The 19,615-nt window shown below is 43.5% G+C and overlaps 2 protein-coding genes across 3 annotated transcripts in view; both read left to right on the top strand.

The window, feature by feature from the left end:
* LOC141162623 (serine protease 33-like) overlaps positions 1–6,971 on the top strand; it is a 44,386-nt gene extending 37,415 nt beyond the window's left edge. For both annotated transcript variants that reach the window (XM_073648907.1, XM_073648906.1), the window contains 4 exons: positions 4,204–4,408; positions 4,918–5,189; positions 5,639–5,808; positions 6,564–6,971. In XM_073648907.1, coding sequence (XP_073505008.1) covers positions 4,204–4,408; positions 4,918–5,189; positions 5,639–5,808; positions 6,564–6,842 — 926 coding nt within the window. In that variant the 3' untranslated portion in view covers positions 6,843–6,971. The remainder of the gene's footprint in view (positions 1–4,203; positions 4,409–4,917; positions 5,190–5,638; positions 5,809–6,563) is intronic.
* Positions 6,972–8,392: 1,421 nt separating this feature from the next.
* On the top strand, positions 8,393–16,491 carry LOC141162624 (serine protease 33-like). Its single transcript, XM_073648908.1, has 5 exons — positions 8,393–8,510; positions 11,259–11,463; positions 13,301–13,572; positions 13,963–14,132; positions 16,091–16,491. Exons 1-5 carry the CDS (start codon positions 8,468–8,470, stop codon positions 16,379–16,381), a joined length of 981 nt encoding a protein of 326 aa, XP_073505009.1. The 5' UTR covers positions 8,393–8,467; the 3' UTR covers positions 16,382–16,491.
* Positions 16,492–19,615: the final 3,124 nt, after the last annotated feature.

Genomic DNA, 19,615 nt, shown 5'->3' on the forward strand with positions numbered 1-19,615 from the left:
CAGAAAGGAAAGTGCTTATATTATTTAGAACATGAAACTTCTGATTCAAAGACTTAAAAAAAAATTCCATTGTGAAAATAAATAAACCTTTAGGTTTGAGGATCTGGGAGGCCATTTTTTAAGTTGAACTTTGATGTGGTTGTGACGCCTCTACTCAGAGAAGCCCGTGTTTTACCCTGGGTGTTGGGGGACTCGGTGTCAGGCCCTATGATGGAGAGGTGGGATGCAGCCGTGGCCTGGGCCCGACCCGTGCTCAGGGCCGTCACATTAGAAAGAGATGGTGTGGGCTTGTCCGGGTTCAGTGGCTGATTAACGACTACGCCACCTGTGGTGCCTGGTGAAGGGTCACCAGCGCCACTACAGTCCGCTGAGGCCCGGTGTCATGGCGGCCAAAGTTCTCACTGCTACCCACAGGCGGAGTGAGGCCTCAGGGCAGAGGGACAGGAGGATGGGGGTAGTAGTAGAGGGAGACGGGCGCCGCGTCTCGCGGTGTGGCGCAGAATAAACAGTCCGGAGGCCATAGGGGTGAACTTCCAAGGCTTTACTCACTTTAGAGATGGCAGAAGGAAGGCGACTCCCTGCTCCTCGCGGAGTCCTGCGGTCACCAGGGACGGGGGTCTGACAGCCTCCGAGTAAGTCCAGCATTCAGTCAAGACCTTACACCAGAGTGTTCCTGAACTACAGACCAAATCCTTTCCTGTCCGTGTGTGTGCAAATAGGCTGGGTCTCCCTCTGAGCTCCTCTCAGAACAAGGGTACGGGTGGCAATTCCTCTCCATCCGATACCCGGTGGGATCCTCTTGGCCTAACCGGGCTTTCCCGTCCAGGACGTAAAGTAGCAAGGTCGGGTGCTGGGGGCCGGTACCCCTCTTGCAGCCGGAGTCCCTCTGAATATATCAGCATGGCGAGGACAGGTGGCGTACACCGCTCCGTCTGCATCCTGCCTGGGATCCATTTGCTGTGGAGCCACACTCTTAAGCTCCGGGCCTTCTTGATCCTGGTCCTTGGCCGGGTTGAGACATTCCTTGTCTGCAACCTACCTCTCGTCCCAAGGCTGGGGTACGAGGGCTGTGTCCCATGCCGGTGCAGGCCCACACAGGATCTGCGCTCCCGGAGGGTGGTCACATTAACACACAGTACATGACAGCACACAGCAACCAAGGCAGACTAGCCAGGTTGTGCCAAGATGCACCAAAGACTAGCAACAAGACCGCTTGACAGACAGACTGCCAGAGACCAAGATCAAAGATGGCTTTCTATTAAATATGAAATTTAAGTGTAACTAACTTCTACGTCCTCCACCCTCACCCACTAACTGGTTCCTACCACTTTGTGTTCCCCAGTCTCCCTGTAACCAGGGGAGCAGCACCTAGTGCATACTAGCTCCCTCTGGTGGAGAAGTGTGGTGCTGGATGCAAAAGGTTAGGTCCCGACTATCAAACTGTCCTTACCTCAGAGGAGGAACACCACACTCCATTAGAGAAGTGCAGCATCCCTGTGGCGGTCGAACCCTCAGGGGCGCCACATGGTCATAGATCAGCTTAGAAGAATTTGGTAAAAGAGAGATAATTATTACAGACCAGAATGAGCTCAGTGATGGGGAATAGTTGCATTATTACTCTACGACAGTCTTACTGTAAGTCATGTACCGGAAGTGTTCTTCAGGACACGGCGGAGCCACGGGAGAGAAAACCAACTCTTACACAGTTCGTTCCCAATAGAACTATTTTACTTATTTAAGTGAATATTTTCACCCAGATAATACAAAACATTTAACTATTATGCAAATATTAGCCAACAGCTGAACCTCAGTGCTGTACAGCGCAGCACCTAAGCAATCTGTAGTTACTATCTTTCTTTATAGATTTACCTGTTGGCGTACCTGTCTAATCCGGCCGCCTATTCCGCTTTACACCCTAAGAATTGGATTAATTATATGCGTGTAACGTACAGGCTCGCCTGCGGTACAGCACTGAAGTTTACAATCTTACAAATATTCCCTCTATTTCCCTTTCCCTTCCCGTAGTGTTTACAGAGGAACAGTCCGTCCTGAATCAAAAATACCCCAAACAAACTACAGTGATGGACGTTTAGCCGTAAATATAGTCGTACGCAGTTAAATAACCGTCCAGTATTAAGATGCTGCGCAGAAACTTCCCCCTGTAACAAAAAGGAGTTCAAGTATGATCCGGAGTCCATTGTGGGCCGCGTCGGTACCTAAAAGTGGATTGGGATTAGTTATTAAACCAGTATAAACCGTGGCAGCGAATCCGAAAGTTCTGGTCGCTGATATTAGCAACAAACATTGTGTGAAGAAGTTAATCTAACTACAGGCGATATCTCAGGCTTAACCTTTTCGCAACCCTGGGATTTTCCGTTTTTGCATTTTCGTTTTTTGCTCCCCTTGTTCCCAGAGCCATAGCGTTTTTATTTTTTGGTCAATATGGCCGTGTGAAGGCTTATTTTTTGCGGGACGAGTTGTACTTTTCAACGCTGTTACTAGTTTTACCATGCCGTGTACGGGAAAGCGGGAAAAAAATTCCAAGTGCGGTGAAATTGCAAAAAAAAAGTGCAATACCACTGAGGTTTTTTTTACCACGTTCACTAAATGCTAAAAATGACCTGCCCTTCTCATTCTACAGGTCATTACGAGTTGGTAGACACCAAACATGTATAGGTTCTTTTTTAGTTAAGTGGTGAAAAAAAATTCCAAAGTTTGCTAAAAAAAAAAAATATGGCGCCATTTTCCAAGACCCGTAGCATCTCCATTTTTCAGGATCTGGGGCTGGTTGATGGCTTATTTTTTGCACATTGAGCGGACGTTTTTATTGATACCATTTTGGGGTAGATAAGATGTTTTGATCGCCCGTTATTGCATTTTATTGCAATGTTGCGGCGATCAAAAAACCTGTAATTCCGGCGTTTGGAATTTTTTTCTCGTTACGCCATTTACCGATCGGATTAATTCTTTTTTTATATTGATAGATCGGGCGATTCTGAACGTGGCGATACCAAATATGTGTATGTGGGGTTTTTTTTTATTATTTTATTTTGAATGGGGTGAAAGGGGGGTGAATTAAACTTTTATATTTTTTTTTTAATATTTTTAAAAACATTTTTTTTACACTTTTTGCATGCTTCTATAGTCTCCATAGGAGACTAGAAGCAGCAACTATCCGATCGCCTCTGCTACATACAGATGATCAGCAGATCCCCTGTATGCAGCAGAAATGGTCCTGTGCTATGAGTGCTGACCACTAGGTGGCGCTCATAGCGACCAGCTCTTGACAACCACTGGAGTCTTCTGCAGACCCAGGGTTGTCATGCCAACCTATCGGTGACCCGCGATCACGTGATGGGGTCGCCGGTGGGCTGGGTAAATGACGCTCATCCGGTTTGCGCAAGTTAAATGCAGCTGTCAGAGATTGACAGCGGCATTTAACATGTTAACAGCAGCGGGTGGATCGCAATTCCACCCGCGGCTGTTGCGGGCACATGTCAGCTGTAATAATCAGCTGACATGTGCCCAGTTCAGTGCGGGCTCAGCGCTGGAGCCTACACTTTACCGGGGGTTACAGCCTTGTGCGTACAAATACAGCACAGGCTGTAAAGGTTTTGGCGTAAAAATGGTATATTATTTGTGAACAGTTACTCACTGTGGGGCCCCTTCAACAGGTGAGCAATACCATTGATGCTTGTAGCTTAATTCCTCGCGGTGTCCCCTGCTTCACTGTAGGTCCCGGCCTTTATCGTCTCTTAACAGCATTTCTGACAGGAATTTCCTCAAACTTGGACAGGTTCCAGTCGTGAGCAAGCTCAGCTCCAATATACCTTTTCTCTGGTGTCAATGGGGTATTTTCACAAGCAGATGCTGCTGAATTCCCTTCCAGCGCGTCCTCTCCTGTTCAGGATATATTCCAGACTACCCCCAAGATGGCCGCACCACTTATTCCTGTCACATACATTTAACTGTCCACTGGGAATTCTCCTCAGGAGATTAACTAAGCCCCTGCCAGAGTGGAGCTAGAACAATCACCAACTCTCCTTTGGTTGCTGGGCAAATTTCACTGTTACTACCCTCTAACAGGGGTCAAATCAGCAAAGCGCTTAGACCTTTCCTGTGGAACCTTGCTGCAAAATTGTTTTAGAGCCCCCAAAAGTATGATCAATGTACTGACTGACTTGTATGAATCTCTCCTTCCAGCTACTTCCAACCCTGCAGACGGCAGCTCGGTCTGTGGCTCCCCGCAGGTCACCGGCCGCATAGTTGGTGGCTCAGATGCTGTAGAAGGAGAATGGCCGTGGCAAATCAGCCTGCTTCACAAAGTACTAACCAGTTATTACCACATATGTGGAGGCTCCCTGATCGCCCCTCAGTGGGTGCTGACCGCTGCCCATTGCTTTAATGAGTAAGTTCTGGGTTATTTTCCCTCTGTTGACCTGTGTTCTGTTGTTTAATTTATGTTTTTTTTTTCTTTTTCTTTTTTATTTATTATAAGAAAATATAAATATACTGTATATATAAGCATCCCAAGACCTCCTACTCTGTCCATCCACCAACCAACCCATGCAATCTTATCCTGGTGGACTATGGTGGAAGCGGAAACGAGCCATGGCATGTTATTACTTACACAACCTGCAATGCACCTAACAACCACTGGGAGGACACAAGTAGACACCTATAGCATAACCATCTCCCAGCAGAGTACTGGGAATACATGTTTTATTTTAACGTTACTGATCTCAGATTGTGCTATGAAGAGAGGTAAGAAGATAACAAATCTGGACCTCTCCAAACCCCATGCATATGGACATTACATAATAATTGTGTAGTTGGGTGGTGTCTACTCTTATGGATTGAGATATGATGACAAATGTTCAGTCTTTTTAACATCTGATCATATTTTATTCTCTACAGTGATTCTTCAACTTCAAACTTTTTGGTGCGGCTGGGCGCCTACCAGCTCCAAGTCTCTGAATTGAATACAGTCGATATTTCTGTGTCAAGTATTATAGTTTATCCCTCGTACTCAAAAATAACGAACACAGGAGACATCGCTCTGGTCAGGCTCTCCAGTCTGGTCAACTACACCAACTACATCCAGCCCGTCTGCCTGCCCTCCGCCTCCGTCACCTTCCCTTGCGGCATGAACTGCTGGGTCACCGGCTGGGGAGACACTGCATCGGGAGGTAAGGACAAAGATGATGGGTATCATGGGGGTGATTGAGTAATAACAATAATGATGACGACCATAATAATGATGGTGCTAAAAAAAGTAATAAATAGATAACGAAAGAGTAATAAAACCTGGGTTGATCCTAGGAAATGTCACCATTATGGGAGGTCGATTTGCCCCACAATTGTCCTCAATGATGTCCACTATTGGAATAATGAGAATGATGTGAATAATGATGATCACATGAATTATAAAACTTGTGATGATCCTTAGAAAAGTCCCTGGTATGGGAGATCCTAGCCTTAATTGACCACAGAGAATCTACTCTGACCTGGATGTTGATGGCTGATAAAGTTATTTGCTGAGACAAAACATGGGCAGAGCTACGTTCTACATGATCTGAGAAGATAGCCAGTGTGGAGAACACAAGTAATGGAATAACGTGACTTCTTTCCTCCTTAGTGAGCTTGACGTCCCCGTTGACTCTTCAGAAGGTGATGATGCCACTGATCGACTACAAGACGTGTGACAATATGTATCACATAGACTCACAGACCAGCAGTTATTTTACCATAATCTATAACAGCATGATATGTGCCGGATATTCCAAAGGAGGGAAAGACTCCTGCCAGGTGAGCGACCGATGTTGTACTCTTTACAGAATGCACGCAGACAGCTAGTCGATATGCTAGTGCACATGAGCGGCTTTCCATATTTACCTAAGGTCCATCTGAAAAAAAAATCACATTATGGACCCATCATTAGTGGACAAAACTGCTCTTGGAGCTTCACTTGGCCCCAGGGAATGGTCCATGAACGGCAACGTTATTTCGACCATAGACTTAAAGTTCTATGCACAAGTTTCTGATCAAATTCAGACCTTGATCAATATTTTAATCGAAAGGGGTTGTTGACTTTAGAAAAAACATTTCAAATCACCCCAACAAGTCCGATGATTCCTAAGTTTGCAATATGTCTCGTTTAAGCAGAGCAGAGTATCAACAAAAAATGTCTCACCCAGTCCACGTATTGTATCGATAAGCTTTCAATAAGTCACCATGTAGATCTATTTCCAAGGAAGGGCACAGCGGGGGAATTAAAGGGCTTCATGGGACATTGTTATTGGTGGAATTTCAACCAAATTGTAATACCAAGCACGGCTGCGCTCACCCGGCTGCTGCAACCCCTTCCGTTAGGTCATTAAAGAGGGTGTCGGTGGTCATATCTCCATTGATCTGATAACGATGACTTCTACTGCCTTTGGGATTGTAAAAAGTGGAGACTCTCTTTATTCCAATAAGTGGGAAAAATGTGTAACTTTTACCTGTTTGCTAAAGTTTTATAGTTTATCTCTGCTTCTACTAAGCCCTTAGATGTTGTCTTTCAGGGAGACTCCGGAGGACCTCTTGTGTGTAAGGTCAATGGTGTCTGGTACCAGTCTGGTGTTGTAAGCTTTGGAACTGGATGTGCTTTACCCAACCGTCCCGGGGTCTACACCATGGTAACCTCCTACCAGTCCTGGATCCAGTCTTATGTACCAGAGCTGAGCTTCCAAGATGTGACCAATATCCCACAACCTTCTCAAAAATGCAGAGGGAACGTGAACACGTCGAGTTATCTGCTGACGCTCCTCATCATTACAGCCTTCCTAGCTGCTCGTCTTTAAGAACAAATCCTTTGTATCCAATTGTTTTTAAAATGTATCTATCTAAACATTTAACAAAAAAACATGTTACTAAAAACATGAAAAATTTATTTTATTTCATTTTCGAAAAACAATAAAGAAATTGTAACATTTCTGTTGAAGGAATTCAGTCCTGAGAGTTGACGCTGCGTGACCGGTTGACGTTGCGTGACCGGGGAATGACATGGAAATGGATGAATGAAGAGGGATTTCCACTCTTTTGAGCCTTTGTTTTAATACTTTTGTCATGAATCATCAAACTGAGTTTTTGTTCATTCTGGTGACGATTAGGAGATCTATTTTGACCTTGCTTAAAAAATATTTAATGGAAAGCTATGAGAATTGCTGACTTGCTCTAGCACCTCCTCTTTGATGTCGGGGCCACATTGATGATGCCCTCTCCACAACATGTGACCACTGCAGACAATCACTGGGCTCAGCGATCTTCTGTTGTCCACCTACGTATCACTGCTGGTGCAGCGGAGAAACAATGTTGGAGCCAAAAGTGATTTAGTAGTTACAAAATTCCTTTTTTTGTTATATTAAAGCATCAGCAACCTTAACCCAAATTTTAATAAAATAAATATCTCCTTAATATCTTCTCTCCACTCGGAAATCGGTGCTAATCCAAAGACTACAAACTTTACCAGCAACGTATTTGAACTTTTACCTGACGTACCAGAAAATCATTTATGATGGATTTCTCCTTTAGATTAAATTTTTTTTGCCTCTTTAATTCTCTTGGTGTTTCAGATCGTCGCTCAAAAGATCCCTGACGAAGTGTGCAGCTCTGTAGAGAGTACAGAGACTTTCTACTGAACCTGTGTAGAGTCTTTTCAGCAATCAGTGGGGGTCTCTGAACAAAGACCCCCAATCATGTAAAGGGAGTTGTTCACAAAACTTTTATTGCTCTTTAAACTTCGTAAAAGTTGAAATTTCCATCAGTTCAGCCTGTGAGAAAGGTCCCCTTTTTATTTTCTGGTTCACCCCTTCCAGATATTACAGAGCTGCCTCCTTTACTCTCTTCTGTTGATTTTATTTTCCACATTTCTGCAGATCTCTGGCTGAGGTGTTTTGATGATACACCCTCTGTATTTCTATTATTACTATTTCGATAGTAATAGAAGGTATATGTCCTTTTTAAGCGCCGCTCCCGTCAACTTTCGGCCATTCTACACTATGACTACGAGAGAGTCTGGGTAAAAATGCTGAAAAATGATGAAAAATCTAAATTTGAAGGTTTCTTCCTGTGTCGTGAAGTGAACTGTTGTGAAGATTAAGGCATGGATTTATGAATAATCGTCCTGATACAAGGCTCGGCGGCACACACAACACCTTGGATTACTCTTAATTGCATCCGTCATTGTTTCTCAGATTTCTCGGCAGCGCTGTTTATCTTATGATCTACTTTGTGATGATTGAGATTACAGAATTTTCTTTAGTGTTTCCTGTTATCGCTTTTTCTATAGCCTGGAGTGATTGATGAGTTTTTATACTTTGTTATGTAAACTATCAGTTACTATGTAATTGTCCTTTCGTTACGTAATGATTAGAAATTAATCCTTTATAAAGCGGGTATCTAGATCAGATCAACCAGACAGGACACTATGGAGCTGTGGATTCTTGGGGCGCTTATATTTCTGCACCTTGGTAAGTTACTTATTACAGTTTTCATGCTGAATACCATCAGGTACTTCTGACAGGTCCGTTTCGATGATTGAATAGGAGTAATCCTTCTACAAATGTCCTGTCCTTCATTGGGGCTTTCGAGCTTCATGTTCATGATCAGGTTCCTTACTCTTCTATCCTTTTTACTCTTGTGGGTAAAAAAAAAATGTCTTCTCCTCTCCATTCAACTGGGTCAAAATGTAAGGAGAGTAAGGTAAAACCTCGGTCTGATTATTTGGAATTCAAGTAGAAGACTTGGTTTATTTAAGTCAAGGATCACATCTAAAATTGCCACCGATGGGCTTCTCAAGATGTCTACTCTGACTCAGCCACCATACAATACTGTCCTGAAGGATGTCCTCATATCAACTATAAATTATTTGGCACAATATTTGCTCTTTTACATTTATTTTGGGAAGGTAAGTGGGGAATTTTGTAAGTTACATACTACAGTGTTCATTTTGAATACCATCAGGTACTTCTGACAGGTCCGTTTCGATGACTGAATAGGAGTAATCCTTCTACAAATGTCCTGTCCTTCATTGGGGCTTTCGAGCTTCATGTTCATGATCAGATTCCTTACTCTTCTATCCTTTTACTCTTGTGGGTAAAAAAAATGTCTTGTCCATTCAACTGGGGAAAAATGTTACGAGAATAAGATAAAATCTTAGCCTGATCATCTGGGACTCAAGTAGAAGATGTGGTTTAGAGAAGTCAAGGTCCACATCTAAAATTGCAACCAATGGGTTTCTCAGGACGTCTGCTCCATCTCAGCTGTCCTACAATACTATCCTGAAGGGTGTTCCCATATTAACTATTTAATTGAATTTAATGCTTATTGGATGGATGGACAGGGAATTTTTACTATCCCTTTAAGTAATGGGTATGCCTTTTACAAGGTTATCCCACCACAAAAAAAAACTTAAAGCTTTCAATACTATTTTTAATTAAAAAAAATTATACGCAAATTAATTCTTCTATAAATTATAATTGTCTCGGAGCTTTGTTTTTCTTGAGCTCTAAAACTCCCCTGTCAAAGGAGATTTAATAGAGTTAAAGTACTGTATATAGATCCCTTTGGGGGTATTTTTTCTTACTTAAATGCATGAATAATTGGTTATAAAAAATTGCCTTTTGCAATTGGAGTTGATTTCAAATTTGTAGATACGTAGTCTTCTACATCCTTTGGGTATCATAGTACATAGTTGAATGCAGAATGAGTTACTGTGAATGAGTCCATGAGCTTGTTCAGGCCTGTAACACTTATGTCTCTTCTCCATCCTCCGTGCATGACTGTACATGGCAAACTGCAGAATGAGTTACCAGGCAATCATCAGTGATTTTGGTCTGTAATGCTGAATTGATCTGGTTATAAATCAGCTTGGAAGATCCTTCAGGAGAAGAGAGATATGAATTATAGGCCAGAGAACAAGCTCACTGATCCAGGGTCCGAGTTGGATGCCGATGTAGTGACAGTCTATTATTATTTTTTGACTGCGTATGATTATAATGTGCCTTTATTTTTTCACTATTGATTTTATTTTTTTGTGCATTTCATTGCACCAAATCTCTATATATCTTGCAGAATTGAATTATAATTAACTTTGTGGACATATATATATATATATATATATATATATATATATATATATATATTTGTATCTATACATACCTGATATCATTACTCCCTGATAGTATTCTGCTATTCGGTGGCTCCCCTTGGTATTTTAATCTTATTTCTATTATTTTGTGTCTCTCATCGGCCTCCCCTTGCTTTCATTGATCCTTGTTTTTACTATTAACTTTCACATTTTATTTTTATTGTGTAATAGTTTGCATTAAAGGAGAACTCAGAGAGTTACACATGTCTTCTCTGGGCAATTAAAGGCTTTGCAGTATTTAGAATAGCGATTAACTTATTCGCCAAGAAACAAGCCAAGAAAGTTCTCTGTTCGCATCATTAAACCTTCGCAAACTCTTCCACTTTGGTGTTTACTATTGAGTTGATTTTTTTCTGGAAACAGTTAAGTCCTACTACTGACACATGTCCTCCAGGGTTTTTTCGTTACACTGAATGTTTTCTACTCTGGGAAATGACCTACAAGGAGATACTGTGCATGCTTCATGCCCGGAACGCAATGTTGCAAATTAATTCCGGATTGGTCATTCAACTTTAAGTGCGGAGTTCTGTAGGGTTCAGTGATGAGAGCCTGAGGCTTCGCTGTGCCGTCATATGCACCGAGGTTACACAGTGTCACCAGAAATACCTATGGTTCCAAGCTAAAGAGTTACAGATCCAGATCTGCCAGTGTATGGTGCCTCCATGTAGAGTTGTATCCTGCAGAAATTTTCCCCTAGCAATAATGCTTCCATACTCCTCTATAAAATGGCATCTTATTCAACATGACATGTTTTAATATTGGAAGCATGTAGAGGTCCAGTTGGGCCACCTAAAACATGGCGGAGACGGGAGCCTTGGATAAAGGGCTCCCAATGTATGATATATTTTCTTTTTTATCTTACTGAAGACAAAAGTAAGAAATAATAAATCCCATTTGATCCTTCATTTGTGTAAGACCCAAACACAATGAAAAACAGAAAAATAAAAGATAAATGATGAGAAAACACCATCTAATGAGTCCGTATAAACATATACTGTAACAAAAGGGTAAAAGTCATTAATATAAAAAAGGTAAAAACGTGCTGATTTGTAGGAATCTTTCCTTCCAGCTGCGCCCAGCTCTGCCGATGGCGGCTCAGTCTGTGGATCCCCGAAGTTCACCGGGCGGATAGTTGGCGGGACAGACGCTGTGAAGGGAGAATGGCCGTGGCAAGTGAGTCTGCTGTACCTCAAACAGGGCAATTACTACCACGTCTGTGGAGGCTCACTGATCGCATCCCAGTGGGTGCTGACCGCTGCTCACTGCTTTGATAAGTAAGTGCCGGTTCATTTATATGTGTAGGTCTTCTCAATGATTTATGTCTTTATGTTCTCTTTTATTTACTTCTTTCCTTCCTTTTCTTCCTTTTTTTACTTCCTTCCTTTCCTTCCTTCTCTTCCTTTCCTTTCCTTCCTTTCCTTCTTTCCTTTATTTTCTATCTCCTTCCTTTCCTTTCCTTTCCTTCCTTCCTTCCTTCCTTCCTTCCCTTCCTTTCCTTTCCTTCCTTTATTTTCTCTTTCCTTCCTTCCTTCCTTCCCTTCCCTTCCTTTCCTTTCCTTCCTTTATTTTCTCTTTCCTTCCTTCTCTTCCTTTCCTTACCTTCTTTCCCTTCCCGTCCTTTCCTTTCCTTCCTTTATTTTCTCTTTCCTTCCTTCTCTTCCTTTCCTTACCTTCTTTCCCTTCCTTTCCTTCTTTTCTTTCCTTCCTTCATTTTCTCTTTCCTTCCTTCCTTCCTTCCTTCCTTCCTTCCTTCCTTCCTTCCTTCCCTTCCCTTCCCTTCCCTTCCCTTCCTTTCCTTCCTTTATTTTCTCTTTCCTTCCATCTCCTCCTTTCTTTTTCTTTCTTTCCTTTCCTTTCCTTCCTTCCCTTCCTTTCTTTTCCTTTCCTTCTCTTCCTTTCCTTTCCTTTCCTTCCTTCCCTTCCTTTCCTTTATTTTCTATTTCCTTCCTTCCTTCTCTTCCTTTCTTTTCCTTCCTTTCCTTCCTTCCCTTCCTTCCTTTCTTTTTTACACAAATATATAAATATATTAGAATCTCAAGTCCTTCCACCTCTCCCCCCAACAACCACCCCCTGTTCCTTTATCATGATTATCTATAGTGAGAACAGTGTCCACTTTGGGCTTGTATTTTATTCCCGCTTCTCCCCTGAGATGCTGGATTTTGTTTTTCCTAAAATTCACCGTATGGTTCCAGAAATACAAACCTTTACATTTAATACTATTTTTCATGTTCTTTACCAAGGGGGTGCGGCTCACGGGTTAATTAACCATGGCAGCCTAAAGACACCCCCATAGAGAGGGTATAGTAATGTTGACGTGAAACATTGTTACTGTCCATTAGCAAAGACGACGCGTTTCTGGTGCACACTGCACCTCTACTCATGATGTCTCATGTCACCAGAAGAACGTTAATGGACAATATGTGGATGTAACAATGTTTCTACTCTACATAAATAAAGCTGCAGGTGTTATCCATCGAGCCGGCCCTTTCTACTATACCGTGGCTGTTTTCGTCTCTGACAGGGACGATGGTTCCATGTTCCAGAAGACAATAGGTTGATTTGATGAGCTGGCTTCCCCTTACTCACACCCACAGACAATCTTGTAAAACACGCCCTCTTGGACAAGACCTTACAACTAGCACTAAATACAAATAGCAGGTTAAAAATACAAGAAACAGAAAACTGAGGTGAGCAAAGTAAATAAGATGAGAGCAAAAACTGGTCTCTTTTGACCTGCTGACAAATTTGTCAAAGTTTCCAGTTTCTTTTGATACAAATTTATTACAATTTCACAACATGGAAGCAAAATGCTGGACGAGCGGCAAATCACATCATAACGCCTGGGAGGTCACATATAGCATTAACTGCTCCCAACAGAGTATTATTTCAAAGCTTTTTCATGTCCTGATCTTGGAATACGTCTAGTCAAGAGGAAAGGTAAGAAAGAAGCAATGTGAACTTCTTCCAACCCCTTATATTTGGAGAAGAACGTTACATGACAATTGCGCAGTGGTGTCATGTCTGGTCAAACATGGGCTGAGATATGGTCACTAGATGTACTGTATTATTCCTCGGCTCATATAACTTCTGATCGTATTCTCATCTCCACAGGGATTCCAACTCTGATAACTATTTAGTGCGTCTGGGCGCCTACCAACTCCAAGCTGTAGAACCTGAGAGCATCGATAGTTCTGTGTCAAGGATTATAATTTATTACTGGTACTCAAGTAAAACGCTCAGAGGAGACATCGCTCTTATGAAGCTCTCCAGTCCGGTCAACTACACCAACTACATCATGCCCATCTGTCTGCCCTCCGACTCCATCTCCTTCCCTTCTGGCTTGGAGAGCTGGGTCACTGGCTGGGGACATATTGAATCAGAAGGTGAGAGGATGAAATGAATGATGGTGATGATTGGAATGATGTGGATGATGGTGACTATATGGTTGATGCCAATGATCAGTAGAATGATGAAGATAGAAAAAAATAATGAATCTTGAGATGATCCTTGGAAAAATCTCTAGTACGGTGGTCGATCTGCACCACAATCATCTTTGGTGATCTACCACTTGGTTTTTCTTCTCGTTTTGTGCTGCACCATTTCTTAATTGATCACATAGAACCAATGATCTCTGCAGCCACATTGACCAAGGGGTCACTAAGATGTTAATGTTTGTTCTGACTGGCCAGACCCCTGTTCCACATGATCCAACTGGGTATAAATTGTTAACGAGAAGATAAATGACGCATTAACGTGACTTCTTATCTCCTCAGTGACCCTGCCGTCCCCGCTGACTCTTCAGAAGGTGATGCTTCCACTAATTGACTACAAGACGTGTGACAAGATGTATCATGTAAACTCAGGGATCCACAGTTTTTTTACCATAATCCATCACACCATGATATGTGCCGGATATTCAGAAGGAGGGAAAGACTCCTGCCAGGTGAAGGACCAATATTTTATAGACCTTCGTTTATAATAATGGAAATATTTCCATTAATCATTGAATGGTATTGTGAAGATCTGAGGTTGTAGGTTGTAATAATCACCTAGGCAGGTTAACAATGCAACAATATTTTATTTCTTACATCCAAGGTTTTACAACAACTCCAGGTAAATGGCCAAAATATATTGCCCGTAGTCTACAAGCACCCCTCCCCGGGGCGGCGGTTCCACTGCCTTTGTATCAGGTGATACTCACTATCTCCCAACTTTTTTTTGGCCGACAGATTTCGTATCTCGAGCCAGTATAGTCTGTATTCACATTACATGCTTCTCCAGGCGACAGATAAAACTATAGAAACACAGGTATCCAGTAGCAACAGTTCAACAGTTCATCAAATCCAGATCACAAATCCCAAAATGTAGCACGTTTATCCAGCCCAGTTGGCAACCGATCTCCAAGACTCCATAGGCCATCCATCCATCCATGGCTCCACGACCTCAGCCTAGATCCTCTCCCTTCGACATTATTCCACCAATTGCCACTAAAACATATGGCTTAATTGTCCTCCCTCTCCTGGCATGGATTTATATAGTGTGACCCCAAAGAATGGTTAAAAATCAAAAAATAAATATATACTTACCTTCTGATATCCCCCGCAGTCTTGCTTCGCTCTGTCCTGGCTGCCGGCAGCTCGCGGTACACTGAAGGACCAGCCGACGTTAGCATCGCGTGACCCGTCACATGACTATGACATCAGCGCAGGTCCTACAGTCCACCACGATCTGCCGGCAAGGGAGGACAAGCCTAGTGGGGGCCGTCAGAAAGTAAATATAGCATTTATTTTTTATTTTACTCTTTTTTACACAGGTTCTATGGTACCCGGGTCCGGAGGAGAGTCTCCTGTCCTCCACACCCGGGTACCATCCGCACATTGGAACGCATGTAATGCCCATCTACATATACAGTGATGCGGAATCCATGCGTTTCAATGCAAGTCAATGGCGGCGAAAACGCAGCACTTCCGCAAAATAATTGGTAGTGTTGCGGATTTTTCCGCAATGATAATCCGCAGCGGAAATTTCCGCAGCATGTGCACAGCACATGCGGATTATCATTGGGGAACATGGCAGGCCTTCTACCAAGCGTTCTTTAAAAGTTTCTGCAGCGGAATTGCCGCTGCTGAAACACTTAAAAAATGCATAGTGGGCACCCAGCCTTATAGTTTTGTACAAAAGTTTGGGCATCTCTGGTTAAATTGAAAGATTTGTTGATTTTTCGATTGAAACACAGATAAAGTGACCTCCACCATGGGACATCTCTCCTATATAGTCACCCTACCTTGTGTGCTTCATTTGCTTCCTTGCTCAGATTGGGTATTTGTTCCTCACGCTTCCAAGATGACCACTATACTGGCATAGTGATAGGTGTAATCCATGGCTCTCGGCCTTTCCTGTACTGTATTCAAATAAAGGCAGGAAAGACGAGGTTCGGACTTACCACTGCATTGCCCGTGACCGGTGGTGATCATCTTGGAAGCCCAGACCTGATCGAGGAAGCAATCTCCTAACCAAAAGGAACTTGTTAAAATGATAGAATTCCTGATTTTTGCCAAACACTTCACATTTTGGCAGCGTCTTCTGTCACCTGATAACACATTTTTTGTTGCTTTGGGATATTTGTTGGAAAACGTTCAGTTTAGGAAATCTTACATCCATTTCTGGTTTTATATCAGTTTATATAGATACAATAGTGTTCTCACCTCTGAGCTGTAAAAGTCGCTGCTTGCTCATAAATATTTGCTTTTTTGGATGGTTCAGGGTTGAATTTGGCAACACATGGAGTCATTGCCTGTTTTCCAAACTCAATAATTATTCCCAGAACCGGATGAGATTATCTTGGAAAGTCTTGGATCCCTGCTTCTTTTGTCCACTACGCCAATGGATATTGTCTTTCAGGGAGACTCCGGAGGACCTCTCGTGTCCAATATCAACGGCACCTGGTACCAGCCTGGTGTTGTGAGCTGGGGAACTGGATGCGCCTTACCCAACCGCCCCGGGGTCTACACCCTGGTATCTGCCTACCAGTCCTGGATCCAGTTATATATACCAGAGCTGAGGTTATATGATGTGACCGACATCCCTGACATCCCAGAACAACGTCCTGGAACAAGCAAAGGAAACATGAACGCGTCGTGTTATCTGCTGACACTCCTCATCATTACAGCCTCGGTGCTCCGATATCTGTAGATTATAATGTACAGGACCAGGAATTTTGCAGAATGATCGATTACTTGTTATGTCTTGATTATATTCATTGTGTCAACAGGGAATGGATGATTAAAACACTCGTACCAGTACGTTACGCTCAGTGCACTCTTTATTTTCATTCATGATATAATAATCACTGAATTTCTTGAACGGACCTCATCTAAGAAACCTTTGCCCACACTAAAGATTAGTCATCCACCATCGATATCCATCATCAAAATCTCGAATAAAAAAAACCTATCCTCAGAAATTAACTATTAGAAATCTATGAGTGGTCCCAAATGGATTGGACTCTTCTCCTAAAGTCTTAAACTCTTCAACAAATCTCCCTACCCAAAAAAAATAATAAAAAAAAGGAAACTTCTATAGCGCTACTGAAATAGTCCAGACAAAGCGGAGTCAGGACAAAGACTTCTCATTCAGAGAAGCAGGTGATGCTCTTCTGCCGGCCAGGATATGTGATCACTAACAAAAGTCTGGTCATAAATAGAGGAGAATAAAACAGAAATATATGGTATATAGAGAAAGATAGAGGTCATCATGGGGCTAAAATATCAGAATCCATACATATAAATACCTGCAAATTTAGAACAGTAGAACAAAGGGACCATCTTCTTCAAGAGCTTGTGTTGTGATCTGCAACAAGTACTAAGGAAAGAAGGGGAAAGCTGTCCCTACAGTAAGACTAAGCTGAATCCCTACAATGTAGCGGGCTGCCTGTTCCTTGCGAACAGACCCACCTTAGTCCTCGGCTAGTCTGAACGAAGACCTATAGAATAGAGGGAAGGGGTCCCTAAAAGAACCAAGGACTGGAACAAAAAGGTACTAGAGGTCCCAGAAGGACCAAGCGAACTGACAGAGATAAGCACCTGGCTAGCAAAACAGTCAAACAACACTGAAGTCCAGGGATGAGCCCAGGGGATGGGGACGACTCGGCGCCCGGGCCTTGTTGTTTGGTCTTGGGGGTTGTTGCGGTAGTCGGCTCCCTGGCCCGTACCGTGGGCCTCTCTTTTAAAAGGGTGGATATTTATGGGAAAGTTCCTGACGCCACCTGTGGTGTCTGGTGAGGATCACCAGCCCTGTAGCAGCCCTCTGAGGCCAGTGTTAAGGCAGCTTGGGTGGTATAGCTCCCCACAGGTGGAGCTAGGCCTCAGGGCAGCGTAGGAGGGGGGATGCAGGACAGGGAGACCCAGCCGGGCCTGAGGAAGCATAGGCTAAGACACAGTTTACTTCTGTACCCTTTACTGATGGGGGTTCAGGCACATTCCGGAGCACTGTAGGGTGAAGGGTGCATATCAGGATTCTCCCCAGTGAGCGGGTGTAGGGCCTCCTGTTTCTTGCCTGTCCGTAGTAAGTTTCTGACCTACCTGGAGCTAGGCCTAACTTTGTCTCTGTCCTGCACCGGCTGACCTTGTGGTAGGGCCTTCTCTTGGAGTACACGCTCACAGCTTGCGGGGCCTATGTATCTCCTGGCTCTGATACATATCAGCTCTTGGGTGATCCTGGGACCTGTAGTTCTCCAGGAATTCTGGTTGTTCCTATAGGTCGTAAAGATCCCTGTAGGCGCGGAACCAGTGTCCGGTATACGTTTTATGTGGTGAGCGGGTAAAGCTCCTCTGCCCCCTATGTTACTCACTCCTCTAGCCTTTGTCCTCACTCGAGGCCCTCACTAGGCTAAACACACTAGCGGCAGCTTGCCGCGCTTCACCGCTCTTATGGCGTCGGCACGCCTTGGGCACTAACTGAACTATTAGTTAAGCTCTCTAGACTGAGCTCCACTGCAGACTGACCTCTCTCTGGCTCATCTTCTGCAGGAACTCTCACTGCCTAACTCCACCTTCCCTATTTATATCCCTAACGGGTTCCCTCTGGTGGTCTGAGGTGGAAGGTGGAGGTGTGTGAATGCTCTGAGGGCCTCTTGTGGAGGAATCCCTCCATGCACCCTTCTAGGATCTGTGGTACCAAGCGCAGCTGGGCACCACATTCCCCCCTAGCAAAGCTCAGCACTCCTGGGATGAAGTACATTTTGCGACAACAATATAACTATAACAATAACGATCTTCCCTTTTTGGAAGGCACCTTGCTTGAACGTTGTATAAAAACATTACAAACAGTAAATAGATATATACAATTTGGTAAGCAACCCCAGAATCCAAGTCTCTTGTGGTGAGGTTCCCAGACAGGATGTCCATCTCACAGGGTAGAGTACTTGGTAGTTTGAGGGACCTGTCCCAAACCCTCAATGTAGGCCCTGGGGTAGCTGCAGGGCATGGAGATCCTGAGTTGGACCTCCGGTAGAGCCACTCCCAGACAGGTTTTGTTTCTGAGGTCACCTAAAAGGGGCACTCCAGGGAGTGCAATTATGTACAAGAAGCAGTTTTTGGGCTGCACATAGTCCTCAGCCACAGAGTTCTTTAGGTAAATAACAAGAGAAATAATTAGGCAAAGTGTCCATATCACTTGAATTGTCCATTAATGAAGGCAAAAGTATAAGTTAGTAGATACATACATATGAAAATACACAATATAATACTATACAATACCCTAGGGGTAACTATTTACACTGTCAGGGTTTCCTTCTTACGGTCTGTATCTGACAGGGGTCTGACCTAGGGTGCTACGTGTTGATCTGCGTAGTACTGGGATGCGGGAAGCACTAGTATGTGTACTACCTCCCATTCTGTCAGTACTAGGTGTGGAGGGGCTACAAGACTGCATTGACCTCTCTGCAGGACTGGCAAGTATACCATTAGCTGGGCCTTCCTGCTCTGCTCCAACCGGGGATCCTTCTTCCGGGGACTCTTCTTGAGCAAGCTCGTCTGGAGCAACTACATGTTCCTCTTGCTGCTTATAGAAGATGATTACAGGTATGATTACTGCTCCTCCTAGTTGGAGACAATCTGCCGGGAAATCTCCTAAGTCAGTATGTATTACTGCTTCTTTAGGCTCCTCCGGTATGGTGAGAGGCACTTCTTCTTGGGGTTTTAGCAGACCTGGACACAACTTCAGATGGTCCCTGGATACTGTTGCAGTCGTTCTTCCTCCATCTCTACTAATTAGGCAGGTCTTCCTGTTATCGAATCTTGATTGTAACACAGTGTAGGGTTCTCTCTCCCACTGGTCATCAAGTTTATGGTTCCTCCTTTTCCTTTTTAATACCACTTCTCCTGGTGTGAAGGGTTCTGCGGGCGCACTTTTGTTGTAGTGGGCCTC

This window comes from Phyllobates terribilis, unplaced genomic scaffold (assembly GCF_046119375.1).
Source record: "Phyllobates terribilis strain yellow unplaced genomic scaffold, ASM4611937v1 Scaffold_9__5_contigs__length_417890890, whole genome shotgun sequence".
Taxonomy (NCBI): Eukaryota; Metazoa; Chordata; class Amphibia; order Anura; family Dendrobatidae; genus Phyllobates; species Phyllobates terribilis.

Coding starts and splice junctions, on each gene's coding strand:
- LOC141162624 (XM_073648908.1), top strand. CDS start 8,468: ATGGAGCTGTGGATTCTTGGGGCGCTTATATTTCTGCACCTTG. Junction 13,573..13,962: donor GGGACATATTGAATCAGAAG/GTGAGAGGATGA, acceptor TTATCTCCTCAG/TGACCCTGCCGTCCCCGCTG. Junction 14,133..16,090: donor GAGGGAAAGACTCCTGCCAG/GTGAAGGACCAA, acceptor ATTGTCTTTCAG/GGAGACTCCGGAGGACCTCT.